Source organism: Hemitrygon akajei, chromosome 11 (genome assembly GCF_048418815.1).
Source record: "Hemitrygon akajei chromosome 11, sHemAka1.3, whole genome shotgun sequence".
In the NCBI taxonomy this organism is placed as follows: domain Eukaryota; kingdom Metazoa; phylum Chordata; class Chondrichthyes; order Myliobatiformes; family Dasyatidae; genus Hemitrygon; species Hemitrygon akajei.
Window position 1 is genome coordinate 1165125 of NC_133134.1, and position 16460 is coordinate 1181584.

General features: G+C 45.2%; 1 protein-coding gene across 1 annotated transcript in view; it reads right to left on the minus strand.

Annotated features, from left to right (window-relative positions):
• LOC140735216 (ankyrin-repeat and fibronectin type III domain-containing 1-like) overlaps positions 1–16460 on the minus strand; it is a 422525-nt gene that overhangs the window by 29022 nt on the left and 377043 nt on the right. Inside the window, 2 exon segments of the mRNA XM_073060001.1 lie at positions 13560–14155; positions 15063–15282. Of these exon segments, the coding sequence (XP_072916102.1) occupies positions 13560–14155; positions 15063–15282 (816 nt within the window).

Genomic DNA, 16460 nt, shown 5'->3' on the forward strand with positions numbered 1-16460 from the left:
GTAGGAATGATTTCCTATGACGCTCAGTGTTGCATCTTGGTGGAATGAGTCTCTGGCTGAATGTACTCCTGTGCCTAACCAGTACATTATGGAGTGGATGGGAGTCATTGTCCAAGATGGCATGCAACTTGGACAGCATCCTCTTTTCAGACACCACCGTCAGAGAGTCCAGTTCCATCCCCACAACATCACTGGCCTTATGAATGAGTTTCACACTGCCCTGATCCTCCACACTGCCAAGAGTCTTACCATCAATACTATATTCTGCCATCATATTTGACCTACCAAAATGAACCACTTCATACTTATCTGGGTTGAATTCCATCTGCCACTTCTCAGCCCAGTTTTACATCCTATCAATGTCCTGCTGTAACCTCTGGCAGCCCTCCACACTATCTACAACACCTACAACCTTTGTGTCATCAGCAAACTTACTAACCCATCCCTCCACTTCCTCATCCAGGTCATTTTTAAAAATCACAAAGAATAAGAGTCCCAGAACAGATCCCTGAAGTGCACCACTAGTCACCGACCTCCATGCAGAATATGACCTGTCTACAACCACTCTTTGCCTTCTGTGGGCAAGCCAGTTCTGGATCCACAAAGCAATGTCCCCTTGGATTCCATGCCTCCTTACTTTCTCAATAAGCCTTGCATGGGGTGCCTTATCAAATGCCTTGCTGAAATCCATATACACTACATCTACTGCTCTTCCTTCCTTCATCAATATGTTTCGTCACATCTTCAAAAAATTCAATCAGACTCGTAAGGCACGACCTGCCTTTGACAAAGCCATGCTGACTACTCCTAATCATATTATACCTCTCCAAATGTTCATAAATCCTTCCTCTCAGGATCTTCTCCATCAACTTACCAAACACTGAAGGAAGACTCACTGGTCTATAATTTCCTGGGCTGTCTCTACTCCATTTCTTGAATAAAGGAACAACATCCACAACCCTCCAATCCTCTGGAACCTCTCCCGTTGCCATTGATGATTCAAAGATCATCAGAGGCTCAGCAATCTCCTCCCTCGCCTCCCACAGTAGACTGGGGTATATCTCGTTCAGTCCCAGCAACTTATCCAACTAGATGCTTTCCAAAAGCTATAACACATCCTCTTTCTTAATATCTACATGCTTGAGTTTTTCAGTCTGCTGCAAGTCAGACTATAATCACCAAAATCCTTTTCCATAGTGAATACTGAAGTAAAGTATTCATTAATTACCTACTCTATTTCTTCCAGTTCCATACACACTTTCCCACTGTCACATTTGATAGGTCCTATTCTTTCACATCTTATCCTCTTGCTCTTCACATACTTGTAGAATGCCTTGGGGTTTCCTTAATCCTGCCCGCCAAGGCCTTCTCATGGACACTTCTGGCTCTCTTAATTTCCTTTTTAAGCTCCTTCTTGTTAGCCTTATAATCTTCTAGATCTCTAACATTACCTAACTCTCTGAATATTTTGTAAGCTTTTCTTTTCTTCTTGACGAGATTTATCACAGCCTTTGTACACTACGGTTCATGTATCCTACCATAACTTCCGTGCCTCATTGGAACGTACCTATGCAGAACTCCACACAAATATCTCCTGAACATTTGCCACATTTCTTCCATACTTTTCCCTGAGAACATCTGTTCCCAATTTAAGCTTCCAATTTCCTGCCAGATAGCCTCATAATTCCCCTTACTCTAATTAAACACTTTTCTAACTTGTCTGTTCCTGTCTCTCTCCAATGCTATTGTAAAAGAGACAGAATTATGATCACTATCTCCAAAATGCTCTCCCACTGAGAGATCTGACACCTGACCAGGTTCATTTCCCAATACCAAATCAAGTACAGTCTCTCCTCTTGTGGCTTATCTATATATTGTGTCAAGAAACCTTCCTGAACACACCTAACAAACTCCACCCCATCTAAACCCTTTGCTCTATGAGATGCCAATCGATATTTGGGAAATGAAAATCTCCCATCATGACAACTCTGTTATTATTACACCTTTCCAGGATCTGTTTCCCTATCTGCTCCTCGAAATCCCTGTTGCTATTGGGCGGCCTATAAAAAACACCCAGTAAAGTTATTGACCACTTTCTGTTCCTAACCTCTTACTATCTCTTCTTTCAGTTAGTCCTGACAAAGGGTCTCGGCCCAAAATATCGACAGTGCTTCTTCCTATAGATGCTGCCTGGCCTGCTGTGTTCCACCAGCATTTTGTGTGTGTTGCATTATTTCATGAACCTCCTTTGAACCCTCTCCAGTTCCAGAACATCCTTTCTAAGACAAGGGGCATAAAACTGTTCAAATACTGCAAGTGAGGACTCACCAGTGGTTTATAGAACTTCAACATTACATCCTTGTTTTTATATTCTAGTCCTCTTCAAATGAATGCTAACATCACAGTTGCCTTTCTCACCATAGACTCAACCTGTAAATTAACTTTCGGGGTTCCTTAACCCCTTTCCTTTCCAGACTGTCACCCAGCTTCTTGTGTCCTGCATCTAGGGTGTAATTACCTCTCTATATGTCCTGTCTATCATGCCTTCATCCTCCGGAATGATCCAGAGTTCATCCTGTTCCGGCTCCAACTCCTTAACACAGTTTGTACCATTGTGGCCATCCACCTTAACAATGCTGTTGGTGGGGGTTTGACCTCATAGAGGAAAGTCAGAATGGTCGGGTCTCTGCCACTGTGACTCAGAGGGGAAGGGGACAGATAAGGCATGCTTTGCTGATCGGGATTCATTAGTTAGGGGACAGACAGGAAGTTCTGTGGGCGAGACCGAGATTCCCGGATGGTATGTTGCATTCCGGTGCCAGGGTCTGTGAGATCTCGGATTGAGTCCTCAGCATCCCAAAGTGGGAGGGTGAACAGCTAGAAGTCGAAGTCCATGACAGTACAAATAACAAGGGTAGGACAAGTGATGAAATTCTGCAGAGGGAGTTCAGGGAGTTAGGACCTCCAGGGTTATTATTTCAGGATTGTTAGCTGTGCCGTGTACTAGTGAGGCTAGAACTAGGAATATTATACAGTTTAAAAGGTGGCTAAGGAGTTGGCGCAGGAGGGAGGGCATAAGATTTTTGGATCATTGGGCTCTCTTTCACAGAAGGTGGGACCTCTATAGAAGGGTTGGTTTGCACCTGAACTGCATGGGGACTAATATTCCAGTGGGAAGGTTTGTTAATGCTGCATAGTGGGGTTTAAACTAGAGCTGCAGGGGGATGGGAACCAGAGTGCCAGAACAGTCAGTGGAGAGTTTGTGGAGGCAGATGTTGGTAAGACCTCAGACAAAGTTAGGAATCAAAAGGTTGAGCATGGTGTGACTAGTGTTATTTCAAAGAATTCCAACAGATCTGTCAGGCAAGATTTTCCCTTGAGGAAACCATGTTGACTACGGCCTATTTTATCACGTGCCTCCAAGTACCCTGAGGCCTCATCTTTAATAATCGACTCCAACATCTTCCCAATCATTGCAATTAGACTAACTGGCCCATAGTTTCCTTTCTTCTGCCTCTCTCCCTTCTTGAAGAGTAGAATAACATTTGCAATTTTCCAGTCATTTGGAACCATTTCAAAATCTAGTGATTCCTGAAAGATCATTATCAATGCCTCCATGATCTCCTCAGCTACCTCTTTCAGAACTCTGAGTGTACACCATCTGGTCTAGCAGACCTATCTACCTTCAGACCTTTCAGTTTCCCAAGAAAACTCTCTAGTTATGGTAACTTCACACACTTCATGCCCCTGACACCTGGAACTTCCACCGTACTGCTAGTGTCTTCCACAGTGAAGACAGATGCAAAATACTTTTTAAGTTCATCAACTATTTCATTGTCCCTCATTACTACCACTCTGACATCACTTTCCAGTGGCCTGATACCCACTTTAGCCTCTCTTTTACAGTTTATGTTTCTGAAAATACTTAGTATCCTCTTTAATATTATTGGCTAGCTTACTTTTGTATTTCATCTTTATCTTGTTAATGACTTTTTAGTTGCCTTCTGTTGGTATTTGAGAGCTTCCCAATCTTCTAACTTCCAACTAGTCTTTGCTCTATTATATGTCCTCTCTTTGGCTTTTATTCTGGCTTTGATTTCTCTTGTTAGCCACGGTTGTGTCGTCTTTTCTTTAGAATACTTCTTCCTCTTTGGGATGTAAATATCCTGTGTCGTCTTAATTGCTTCTAGAAATTCTAGCCATTGCTGCTCTGCCATCATCCCTGCCAGTGTTCTTTTCCAATCAATTCTGTCCAACTCCTTTCTCATGTCTCTGTAATTCCCTTTACTCCACATTATACTGATACATCTGATTATAGTTTCTCCTCAAATTTCAGGGTGAATTCTATCATATTATGATCACTTTTACCCTGAGGGTTCTTTTACCTTAAACTCTCTAATCAATTCTGAGTCATTGCACAACACCCAATCCAGAATAGCTGGTCCCCTAGTGGGCTCAACCACAAGCTGATCTAAAAAGCCATCTCATAGGCACTCTAGAAATTTCTCTTCCTGTAATCCAGCACCAACCTGATTTTCCCAATCTACCTGCATATTGAAGTCCCCCATAACTATCATAACATTGCCCTTTTGACACTCATTTTCTATCTCCCATTGTAATTTGTGGGCCACATTCTTACTTCTGGTTGAGGATCTGTATATACTGTAACTCCCATCAGGGTCTTTTTACCCTTGCAGTTCCTTAGTTCTATCCAGATCAGTCTTGATTGCCCTGTTACCAACCCTCGAGATCAGTCATATCTGCCCTGTTACCAACCCTCGAGATCAGTCATATCTGCCCTGTTACCAACCCTCAAGGTCAGTAATGTTTGCCCTATTACCAACCCTCGAGCTCAGCCATATCTGCCCTGTTACCAACCCTCGAGATCAGTCATATCTGCCCTGTAACTAATCCTCAAGATCAGCCATATCTGCCCTGTTACCAACCCTCGAGGTCAGTAATGTCTGCCCTATTATCAAACCTTCAGTAAGTGATTCTCACGAAATTCTTTGACATGTTACGGATTTTCTGTGTCAGCCGTTGAACTCCTTTGCCAGATCCATCTTGGCCATTATAACTTGCCTGTCTCTGTGAGAGGCCCTGATGTTTACAACATTGTCTACAGTCCTTTTAAATCTTTCTTGGGCATCTAATCTCATTTCTAGGGGACATAGCCTCAAGATTCGGGGCAGTAGATTTAGGATGGAGATGAGGAGGAACTGCTTTTCCCAGAAAGTGATGAATCTGTGGAATTCTCTGCCCATTGAAGCAGTGGAGGCTACATCAGTAAATATATTTAAGACAAGGTTGGAAAGATTCTTGCACAGTAGGGGAATTAAGAGTTATGGGGAAAAGGCTAGCAGGTGGAGATGAGTTCATTGCCAGATCAGCCACGATCTTCTTGAATGGTGGAGCAGGCTCAATGGGCCAGATGGCTTACTCCTGCTATTATTTCTTATGTTCTTATTTCCATTCTGGATTTCTTCATCAGTGTCTCAGTTCTCCTTTACTGAATTCAAAGCTGTCCCAGTCATGAGCCCCACTGCTCCTTCTAGTTAAATTAGAAGCTTTATCATTGGATTCAATGGCATCATTAATTTATCTTGTCGGCTGTGAATGGTCATTGTATTGTGGTTGAGGAGTATACTTACACAGAACACGACACAGGAAAGGTCCTGCAGCCCACAAGGTCTATGATAAACACAATATCAAATTAAACTGAAGCCTTTCTGCTTGCACATGATCCAACTCCCTCCATTCACATTCATGTATCAATCTTACAGCCTGTTAAACATTATGTAAAAAGGTACATTATTCCTCTTAACTATCAACCATTGCCCGTGGATCAGCACACCTTACTTCCGATGTGCTCTGCCTACTACACCCTCCCAATTCTTCTCTCACACCTTCATAGTTCCCTTCATTCAGCTCTAAGACCTTGGTGTCACATTGATACAAAATATAAGATGCATTCTTCCTTAATGACTCCTTGTCAACAAGATCATCTACTGAACTATTCTCATCTTACAAAACACAAACCACAACATATAGTATGAAGGTGCTCATGGTGTGTGAGTAGAGCAACGAGGGAAGGAGTATCATTGGAACGTGTCTTGGGGAAAGGAGCTAGTCAGGTTGAGGGAGTGTCAGTGGGGAGTAGTTTAGAGAGAGTAATCAGAATCAGGTTTATTGTCAATGACATATGCTGTGAATTTTGCTGTTTAGTGGCAACAGTAGTGTAAGACATTAAAAAAACTAAGTTACAATAGAAATAAATTGATAAATAGATAGATTTACAAATAAACAAATAAATTGTGTCAAAGAGGAATTACAAAGTAGTGTTCATGGGCTCATGGACAGTTCAGAAATCTGATGGTGGAGGGGAAGAAGCTGTTCCTAAAACTTTGAATGTGTGTCTTCAAGCTTCTGTACCTCTTTGATGGTAGCAATGAGAAGACCTCAGATAGTGAGGTCTTTAATGATGGATGCCACCTTCTTATATAGAAAAAGTTAGGATAAGAATAAAGATCTTAAACTGGGAGAAGGACCTGAGAAAAGAGGCACAGCAGCACCAATTTGTGGTAAGTCTACATCTGCAGAGGGGAAACCATTCCAATCCTTCAAGCTCATCATAAGGCCATACGGTGGTCTTGTATGGATGTTCCTGTATGGATGAAGAGCACAGGTAACAAGTACACCGCACCCCCCACCCCAGTACAAACACTATTCTAGTCAAGGATGAAGACAAGGGTAACAAGTACAGGGTACAGTGGATGTCGAGAGAAAGCAAGGGCTGGAGAAAGAGGAATATGGCAGCAAATGGCAGGGAGAGAGTGTCCCACTAAGAGTATAAACGAGTAGGTGACACTACCAAAGATAAAGAGGAGCCAGGAGCCACTGGCAGAGAACATTTGGTCAATATAGAGGTGGTTTAAAGTACAGCTGATCTCCATATTTGGACAGTTTGGTTAATGGAAATTCACCCTTAAGAGTATTTATGTGGAAAAAGTAAATTATCTCTAGATTTATTATTTTTTAAATTACATTTCTTGACTCATGTGCAGATGACATGGCTTCATGTTATGAAAAATTATGATATGGAACATTTTCTAGGAATGCAACTCACCCCTCCATTACAGAGTGTGGGGGGCATCTAGTACTGTAAAACTAGGGTAAAAGCAGGTTTAATCCAAGAGGGGTGGGGCCCTTTAGGGTTGATAGGGGCATCCATACTGGTATCAGCAGGTATGAGTGAAGTCCCAAATGAATACTTTTCACTGGTATTCATAATAATTCATTGATAACACTAAGATGGGTGAAATTGTGGGCAGTGTGTGGGAGTTTTGTTTTGTGTCATTGGGTGGAATGGCAAATGGAGTTCAGGCCAAACTGATGTGAGCTGATGCACTGTGGGATACCAATGGATGGGGACCAAAACCGTGAATGACAGGGTTCCTGCCAGTACAGGCGAACAGAGTGACCTTGGTGTCCAATTCTCAGATCGTGCTTTGCTGTTTATTTCACTTATTACTTTTCCAAATTGCTCTTCCCACATTGTTCCCATATCTACCTGGGTCAGCCAGGTAGAACAACGAGAAGAATTTAAAAGAAGACAGCTTTATAAAGCGGGCATTGTATTAGAGGGAGACAGAGCAGGAAGGCTTTGGCTCTATGGGGCTTCAGTGTTAAAGGGTCGAAGTGAGGTCGGTTGCCTGTGTAGAATACAGACACGGAATATGTGTGTTAGGCTGGTGTTCTGTGCTCAGTGTCAGATGTGGGATGTCCAGGAGACTCCCAGCCTCCCAGACAGCGACATCTGTGTCAGGTGCGTCGAGCTGCAGCTCCTTAGGGACCATGTTAGGGAACTGGAGTTGCAGCTCGATGACGTTCGTCTGGTCAGGGAAAATGAGGAGGTGATAGAGAGGAGTTATAGGCAAGTAGTCACACTGGGGCCTGGGGAGACAGATAGGTGGGTAACAGTCAGGAGAGAGAAGGGCAAGAGTCACATATGGGAGAGTACCCCTGTGGCTGTACCCCTTAACAATAAGTACTCCTGTTTGAGTACTGTTGGGGGGGACAGCCTACTTGGGGGAAGCAACAGTGGCCATGCCTCTGGCACAGAGTCTGGCCCTGTGACTCAGAAGGGTAGGGAAGGGAAGAGGAAGGCAGTAGTGATAGGGGACTCTATAGTTAGGGGGTCAGACAGCTGATTCTGTGGATGAAGGAAAGAAACACAGATGGTAGTTTGCCTCCTAGGTGCCAGAGTCTGGGATGTTTCTGATCGTGTCCATGATATCCTGCGTGGGAAGGAGAACAGCCAGAGGTTGTGGGACATATTAATACCAATGACATAGGCAGGAAAAGGGAGGAGGTCCTGTAAGCAGACTACCGGGAGTTAGGAAGGAAGTTGAGAAACAGGACCACAAAGGTAGTTATCTCGGGATTATTGCCTATGCCACGTGACAGTGAGTATAGGAATAGAATGAGGTGGAGGATAAATACATGGCTGAGGGATTGGAGCAGGGGACGAGGATTCAGATTTCTGGATCATTGGGACTTCTTTTGGGGCAGGTGTGACCTGTACAAAAAAGGACAGGTTGCACTTGAATCCCAGGGGGACCAATATCCTGGTGGGAAGGTTTGCTACGGCTATTGGGGAGAGTTTAAATTAGGATTGCTGGGGGGTGGGAACCAAACTGAAGAGACTGGGGAAGGGGCGATTGGCTCACGAATAGAGAAAGCTTGGAGACAGTGCAAGAGGGAGGATAGGCAGGTGATAGAGAAGGGACACGCTCAGACCGATTGTTTGAGATGTGTCTATTTTATTGCGAGGAGTATTATGAACAAAGCGGATGAGCTTAGAGCATGGATCAGTACTTGGAGCTATGATGTTGTGGCCATTAAAGAGGACTTGGATGGCTCAAGGGCAGGAATGGTTACTCTGAGTGCCAGGCTTTAGATGTTTGAGAAAGGACAGGGAGGGAGGCAAAATAGGTGGGGTGTGGCACTCTTGATCAGAGATAGTGTCATAGCTGAAAAAGAGGAAGTCATGGAGAGATTGTCTACAGAGTCTCTGTGGGTGGAAGTTAGGAACGGAAAGGGGTCAATAACTCTACTGAGTGTTTTTTATAGGTCACCCAATAGTAACAGGGACATCGAGGAGCAGATAGGGAAACAGATTCTGGAAAGGTGTAATAATAACAGAGTGGTCATGCTGGGAGATTTTAATTTCCCAAATATCGATTGGCATCTCCCTAGATGGGGTTTAGATGGGGTGGAGTTTATTAGGTGTGTTCAGGAAGGTATCTTGACACAATATGTAGATAAGCCTACAAGGGGAGTGGCTGTACTTGATCTGGTATTGGGAAATGAACCTGGTCATGTTTCAGGTCTCTCAGTGGGAGAGCATTTTGGAGATAATGATCATAACTCTATCTCCTTTATCATAGATTTGGAGAGGAATAGGAACAGACAAGTTAGGAAAGCATTTAATTGGAGTAAGGGGAAATATGAAGCTATCAGGCAGGAATTTGGAAGCATAAATCGGGAACAGATATTCTCAGGTAAATGTATGGAAGAAATGTGACAAATGTTTAGGCGATATTTGCGTGGAGTTCTGCAAAGGTACGTTCCAATCAGACAGGGAAAGGATGGTAGGGTACAGGAACCATGGTGTACAAAGGCTGTTGTAAATCTAGTCAAGAAGAAAAGAAGAGCTTACGACTGGTTCAAAAAACAGGGAATGATAGAGATTTAGAAGATTATAAGGCAAGCATGAAGGAGCTTAAGAAAGAAATTAGGAGAGCCAGAAGGGGCCATGAGAAGGCCTTGGCGGGCAAGATTAAGGGAAACCCCAAGGCATTCTACAAGTATGTGAAGAGCAAAAGGATAAGATGTGAGAGAACAGGATTAATCAAGTGTGACAGTGGAAAAGTGTGCATGGAACTAGAGGAGATAACAGAGGTACTTAAAGAGTACTTTGCTTCAGTATTCACTATGGAAAAGGATCTTGGCGATTGTAGGAATGGCTTACAGCAGACTGAAAAGCTTGAGCATGTAGATATTAAGAAAGAGGATGTGCTGAAGCTTTTGGAAAACATCAAGTTGGATAAGACACCGGGACCAGACAAAATGTACCCAGGCTACTGTGGGTGGTGAGGGAGGAGATTGCTGAGCCTCTGACAATGATCTTTGCATCATCAATGGGGAAGAAAGAGGTTCCGGAGGATTGAAGAGTTGAGGACGTTGTTCCCTTATACAAGAAAGGTAGTAGAGATAGCCCAGGAAATTATAGACCAGTGAGTCTTACTTCAGTGGTTGATAAGTTAATGGAGAAGATCCTGAGAGGCAGAATTTATGAACATTTAGCGAGGTATAATATGATTAGGAGTAGTCAGCATGGCTTTGTCAATGGTAGGTCGTGCCTTACGAGCCTGATTGAATTTTTTGAGGATGTAACTAAACACATTGATGAAGGTAGAGCAGTAGATGTAGTGTATATGGATTTCAGCAAGGCATTTGGCAAGCTACCCCATGCAAGGTTATTGAGAAAGGTAAGGAGGCATGGGATCCAACAGGACTTTGCTTTGTGGATACAGAATTGGCTTGCCCACAGAAGGCAGAGTGGTTGTAGATGGGTCATATTCTGTATGGAGGTTGGTGAATAGTGGTGTGCCTCAGGGATCTGCTCTGGGACCCCTTCTCTTCGTGATTTTTATAAATGACCTGGATGAAGAAGTGGAGAGATGGGTTAGTAAATTTGCTGATGACACAAAGATTGGAGGTGTTGTGGATAGTGTGGAGGGCTATCAGAGGTTACAGCAGGACATTGATAGGATGCAAAACTGGGCTAAGAAGTGGCAGATGGAGTTCAACCCAGGTAAGTGTGAAGTGGTTCACTTTGGTAGGTCAAATATGATGGTAGAATATAGTATTAATAGTAAGAGTCTTGGCAGTGTGGAGGATCAGAGGGATATTGGGGTCCGAGTCCATAGGACACTCAAAGCTGCTGCGCAGGTTGACTCTGTGGTTAAGAAAGCAACCAGTGCATTGGCTTTCATCAATCATGGGATTGAGTTTCAGAGCCGAGATGTAATGTTGCAGCTATATAGGACCCTGATCAGACCCCACTTGGAGTACTGTGCTTAGTTCTGGCCACCTCACTACAGGAAGGATATGGAAACCATAGAAAGGGTGCAGAGGAGACTTACAAGGATGTTGCCTGGATTGAGGAGCATGATTTATGAGAACAGGTTGTGAGAACTCGGCCTTTTTTCCTCGGAACAATGGAGGATGAGAGGTGACCTGATAGAGGTGTATAAGATGATGAGAGGCATTGATCATGTGGATTGTCAGAGGCTTTTTCCCAGGGCTAAAATGGCTGGCATGAGAGGGCACAGTTTTAAACTGCTTGGAAGTAGGTACAGAGGAGATGTCAGGGGTTAGTTTTTTTTAATGCAGAGAGTGGTGAGTGCGTGGAATGGGCTGCCAGTAATGGTGGTGGAGGGGATATGATAGGGTCTTTTAAGAGACTCCTGGACAGGTACATGGAGCTTCGAAAAATAGAGGGCTATGGGTAACTCTAGGTAATTTTTAAGGTAAGGACATGTTCAGCACAACTTTGTGGGCCGAAGGGCCTGTATTGTGCTGCAGGTTTTCTATGTTTCTCCCGTGACTGAATTTGATTGGGATTCAAATTCCCTGCCTAAACTGGTTTGAAGGGAGTTTTGGAGACAAGGGCTCTCATCCGCATGCGTGGGTAAGGCTTAGATCTTGGTGGGTAGAAGAAATGGCCCCATTGTGTTTGGGTTAAGGCCCAAAGCTCGGTGGGTAGAGGGAATAGAGGGAACGGCCCTACTGTGTTGGGGTTGTTTCGAGCTTGATGGGTAGTGGGAACGGTCCTAGTGTGTTGCGGTTAAGGCCCAGATCTCAGCGGGTAGGAGAAATGGCCCTGGTGTGTTGGGGTTGCTTGGAACTCGGTGGGTAGAGGAAAGAGCACCTGTGTGTTGGGGTTAAGGCCCAGAGCTCGGTAGGTAGCGGGAACGGTCCTAGTGTGTTGGGGTTAAGGCCCAGATCTCAGTGAGTAGAAGGAATGGTCCTTGTGTGTTGGGGTTAAGGCCCAGAGCTCGATTGGTAGAGGAAATGGCCCCAGTGTATTTGGGTTAAGGCCCAGAGCTCGGTCGGTAGAGGAAATGGCCCCTGTGTGTTGAGGTTAAGGCCCAGAGCTCGGTGGGTAGAGAAAATGGCCCCTGTGTGTTGGGGTTAAGGCCCAGAGCTCGATTGGTAGAGGAAATGGCCCCAGAGTATTCGGGTTAAGGCCCAGAGCTCGGTCGGTAGAGGAAATGGCCTCTGTGTGTTGAGGTTAAGGCCCAGAGCTCGGTGGGTAGAGGAAATGGCCCCTGTGTGTTGAGGTTAAGGCCCAGAGCTCGGTGGGTAGAGAAAATGGCCCCTGTGTGTTGGGGTTAAGGCCCAGAGCTCGGTGGGTAGAGAAAATGGCCCCTGTGTGTTGAGGTTAAGGCCCAGAGCTCGGTGGGTAGAGGAAATGGCCCCTGTGTATTGAGGTTAAGGCCCAGAGCTCGGTGGGTAGAGGAAATGGCCCCTGTGTGTTGGGGTTAAGGCCCAGAGCTCGGTAGGTAGCGGGAACGGTCCTAGTGTGTTGCGGTTAAGGCCCAGATCTCAGTGAGTAGAAGGAATGGTCCTTGTGTGTTGAGGTTAAGGCCCAGAGCTCGGTCGGTAGAGGAAATGGCCCCAGTGTATTCGGGTTAAGGCCCAGAGCTCGGTCGGTAGAGGAAATGGCCCCTGTGTGTTGAGGTTAAGGCCCAGAGCTCGGTGGGTAGAGAAAATGGCCCCTGTGTGTTGGGGTTAAGGCCCAGAGCTCGGTGGGTAGAGAAAATGGCCCCTGTGTGTTGAGGTTAAGGCCCAGAGCTCGGTGGGTAGAGGAAATGGCCCCTGTGTATTGAGGTTAAGGCCCAGAGCTCGGTGGGTAGAGGAAATGGCCCCTGTGTGTTGGGGTTAAGGCCCAGAGCTCGGTAGGTAGCGGGAACGGTCCTAGTGTGTTGCGGTTAAGGCCCAGATCTCAGTGAGTAGAAGGAATGGTCCTTGTGTGTTGAGGTTAAGGCCCAGAGCTCGGTCGGTAGAGGAAATGGCCCCAGTGTATTCGGGTTAAGGCCCAGAGCTCGGTCGGTAGAGGAAATGGCCCCTGTGTGTTGGGGTTAAGGCCCAGAGCTCGGTGGGTAGAGGAAATGGCCCCTGTGTATTCGGGTTAAGGCCCAGAGCTCGGTGGGTAGAGTGAACGGTCCCAGTGTGTTGGCATTAGGGCCCAGAATTCAGTGAGAGTAGAGGGAATGGCCCAGTAGTGTGGGTTGTCCAGATCTCGGTGGGTAGAGAAAAGGGCACCAGGGTATTGGGGTTAAGGCCAACAGAGGAGGGGGTAAATCAGCAGGGATCATTCTGGGGCCACACCTGTGCTTGTTCTGTTTGCAGTAGGTGGTCAGTAACATCTACCCAGAACTGCTGAAACCTGCCTAATTTAGCAACGTGTTATCCATGGACATACACACCTTGACACTCATCTCCTTGGCCAATCCTGTTTGGTACTGGGGATAAACACTTAAACTCACAGAGTTCAGCTGTTGGCTCCCTGGTGGTGCCTGCTTCTCCAGAGAACTCTGTGTAAGGGCAATCCGCTCTGTGGGACCCTTTGATTCTGGAGTATTCTCGGGGCACAGGGTGTGGACCTGATTGAGCCGATATCCTTTTGTCCCTGAGCCATTGGTATTGTGTTCTACTGGAGATTCCGGCAGAGACTCAGCTCGAGACCAGCAGTTTCTCTGAATGTGAAAAGGCTGAGCAGGGACATCAAGACTGCTGGTTCGGACACAATAGGCTTGCCTTTTCTCTGTAATATGCAAGAGCTCGATCTGCCTGCTTGGGGGGACAAAGTCACTGTCATAGAAGAGCAGATCTTTCTGAGACTGGGGCCCGTGTGCTCTCAAGACATCAGGAGTGCCTTCTGCCTGGGTGAGGCTGATTCTCCTGCTGGAGGAGGATGGGATGAGATCCAGCTGTTTGGAGCTCTGAGCTCTGGAATCACGATCACTGGACATGGTCAAAAATACCTCCGATGAGCCTTCTTCATCAGCTGTGGTGGGTGAACCTGGAGAGGGGAGGAAATTCATTCAATACTGCCACCCTGGAGGGAAAGCTCTGGACAGAGACATACCATACATACACATTCATCAGTAAAGGAGTCTCAAGACCCACATCACCAAGTTCAGGAACAGTTATTTACACTTCTGTCAACAGGCTTTTGAACCAGAGTTGATAACTTCACTCAATTTCACTCACTGAACTGTTCCCACAACCTATGGACTCACTTTCAATGAGCTTTTTAATTATCTGCTGTGATGATTACACAATGTCTAGAGAATGGAGAAAGCAGGTTGGCCATTAATCACTCTGCTAAGAATGGATTCTGCTTTCCCGAGGTGGTCACTTTGGTCAAAATCCTGTCACGGTGCAGATACAATCCAGGGAACTGTCCAGCCAGGGACAAGTTAGCAGAGACTGTCCGAAACCAGAGATAAGGCAAAGATCTGAAAGAAACTGGGAATCTGAGGCTGATTTAAGCACAAAGGCCTCAGGGGAGAATCTGATACGGCACAAAACCAGGCCCTACGGCCCATTGAATCCATGCTGACCATCAACTACCCATGGACACCAATCCTACCCTAATCCAGTTTGATTCTCATCCAACACCTCTCAATTCTGCTCCTCAGCACACTCTGGAACAATTTTCACAGGCACCTCTGTGATGTGGAAGGGAACCGGAGCATCCGGAGGGGATTCACATGATCCTGGGAAAACATACCAACTCCATACAGACAGTGCCAGAGTTCGGGATAGCAATAGCTCTACCCACTGTACTATTGAGCTACACTACTCCCTCCCCTCCCAGGCATGAGCTGATGGGGCACATCATAAGGATGTGACAAATGGACCCACAGATGATGCAGTGTTGATGGCTAGTTGGATTGAATTTAGAGTCTGACTGATTTCCTTACCTCCTGCAGGGCTGAGATGCCGGTGCTTGGTCTCTGGAGAGGGACTGGGTGATGGCAGGTAGTCAGGGCTGGCTGGTGTAATTTGCGGCTGCTCCTTTCCTCGCTCTCTGGTAAAGTTGAGCAGCCAGCAGAGAGGAATGCCCCCTGGTGGCTGTTTGTATCTGGCATACTGCAACACGTCCATTATCCAGCGCACCTCCCGCCACACCTCCTCCATTTTCTGAGTGAAACAAAAGGCCATATAAGACTTAGAGGCAGATTTAGGTCATTCAACCCATCGAGTCTGCTCTGCCATTCCATCATGGCTGATTTATTGTCCCTCTCAATCCAATTCTCCTGCCTTCTCCCTGTAACCTTTGACACCCTGATTAATCAAGAATCTATCCATATCTGCTTTATCATTTTCTGTCAGTCGCCTTTTGTACAGATCCTCTTGTACCCAGCATTACTTTATGCACATACAATTAATCTATGTACATAATCTATTTTACGTATTTATACTTTTTGTGTTTTTTTGTGCTGCAATGGATCCAGAGTAACAATTTTTTGTTCTCCTTTACACTTGTATACTGGAAATGAAATTAAACATTCTTTAAGTGAATTTAAATATACTCAATAATTTGGCCTCCATAACTGTCCGTGGCAATGAAGTCCACAGATCCACTACTCTCTGGCTAAAGAAATTCCTCCTCATCTCTGTTCTAAATGGACATCCCTCTATTCTGAGACTGTGCCCTCTGGTGCCAGACACCCCCCTCTTTTAGGAAACATCCTCTCCATGTAGGCCTTTCCAAGAACAACTGTTAGCTAACGTATCATTTTCCAAACACTGAGCTGCCTATAACCCAGTCTGTGCATCCCCTCTCCATGGCTTCCAGCAGCAGTGTACAATAAGCTTCACTCCACACAACTGAGCTGGGGGCTGTGGTGCTGGAGGGCAACTCTTTGTGCTGAGACCTTGGTGTTTGCATGGGTGTACTTTTACAAATTTCTTCTTGGTAAATTTGTTTAGTTATTCAGATTCCTTCCACACAGTGTGGTTTGTGGAATTTCAGAAGGAATAAATACTATTGAACAAATGTAGTATGTCTCAACATAGTAAGGGTGGGGTTAAAAAGGAATGGGAATAATGGAAAACACGAAGGTGGCAGAAGAGTTAAACAGGCATTTTGCATCAGTCTTCACTGCAGTGAATATAAAGTTCATTCCAGAAAGAGCTGTTAATTGAGAATTGAGAAGTGGTACTAAGCAAATTGTTGATGCTGCAGAATGACAGGTCACTGGGCTCTAGTGGAATTCATCCCAAAAGTTAATGGGAATGTTAATACCTTACTTTCAATTTTCTGGATTCAGTGATAGTTTGATTAGATTGAAAAATAGCAAATATAATGTAATCAA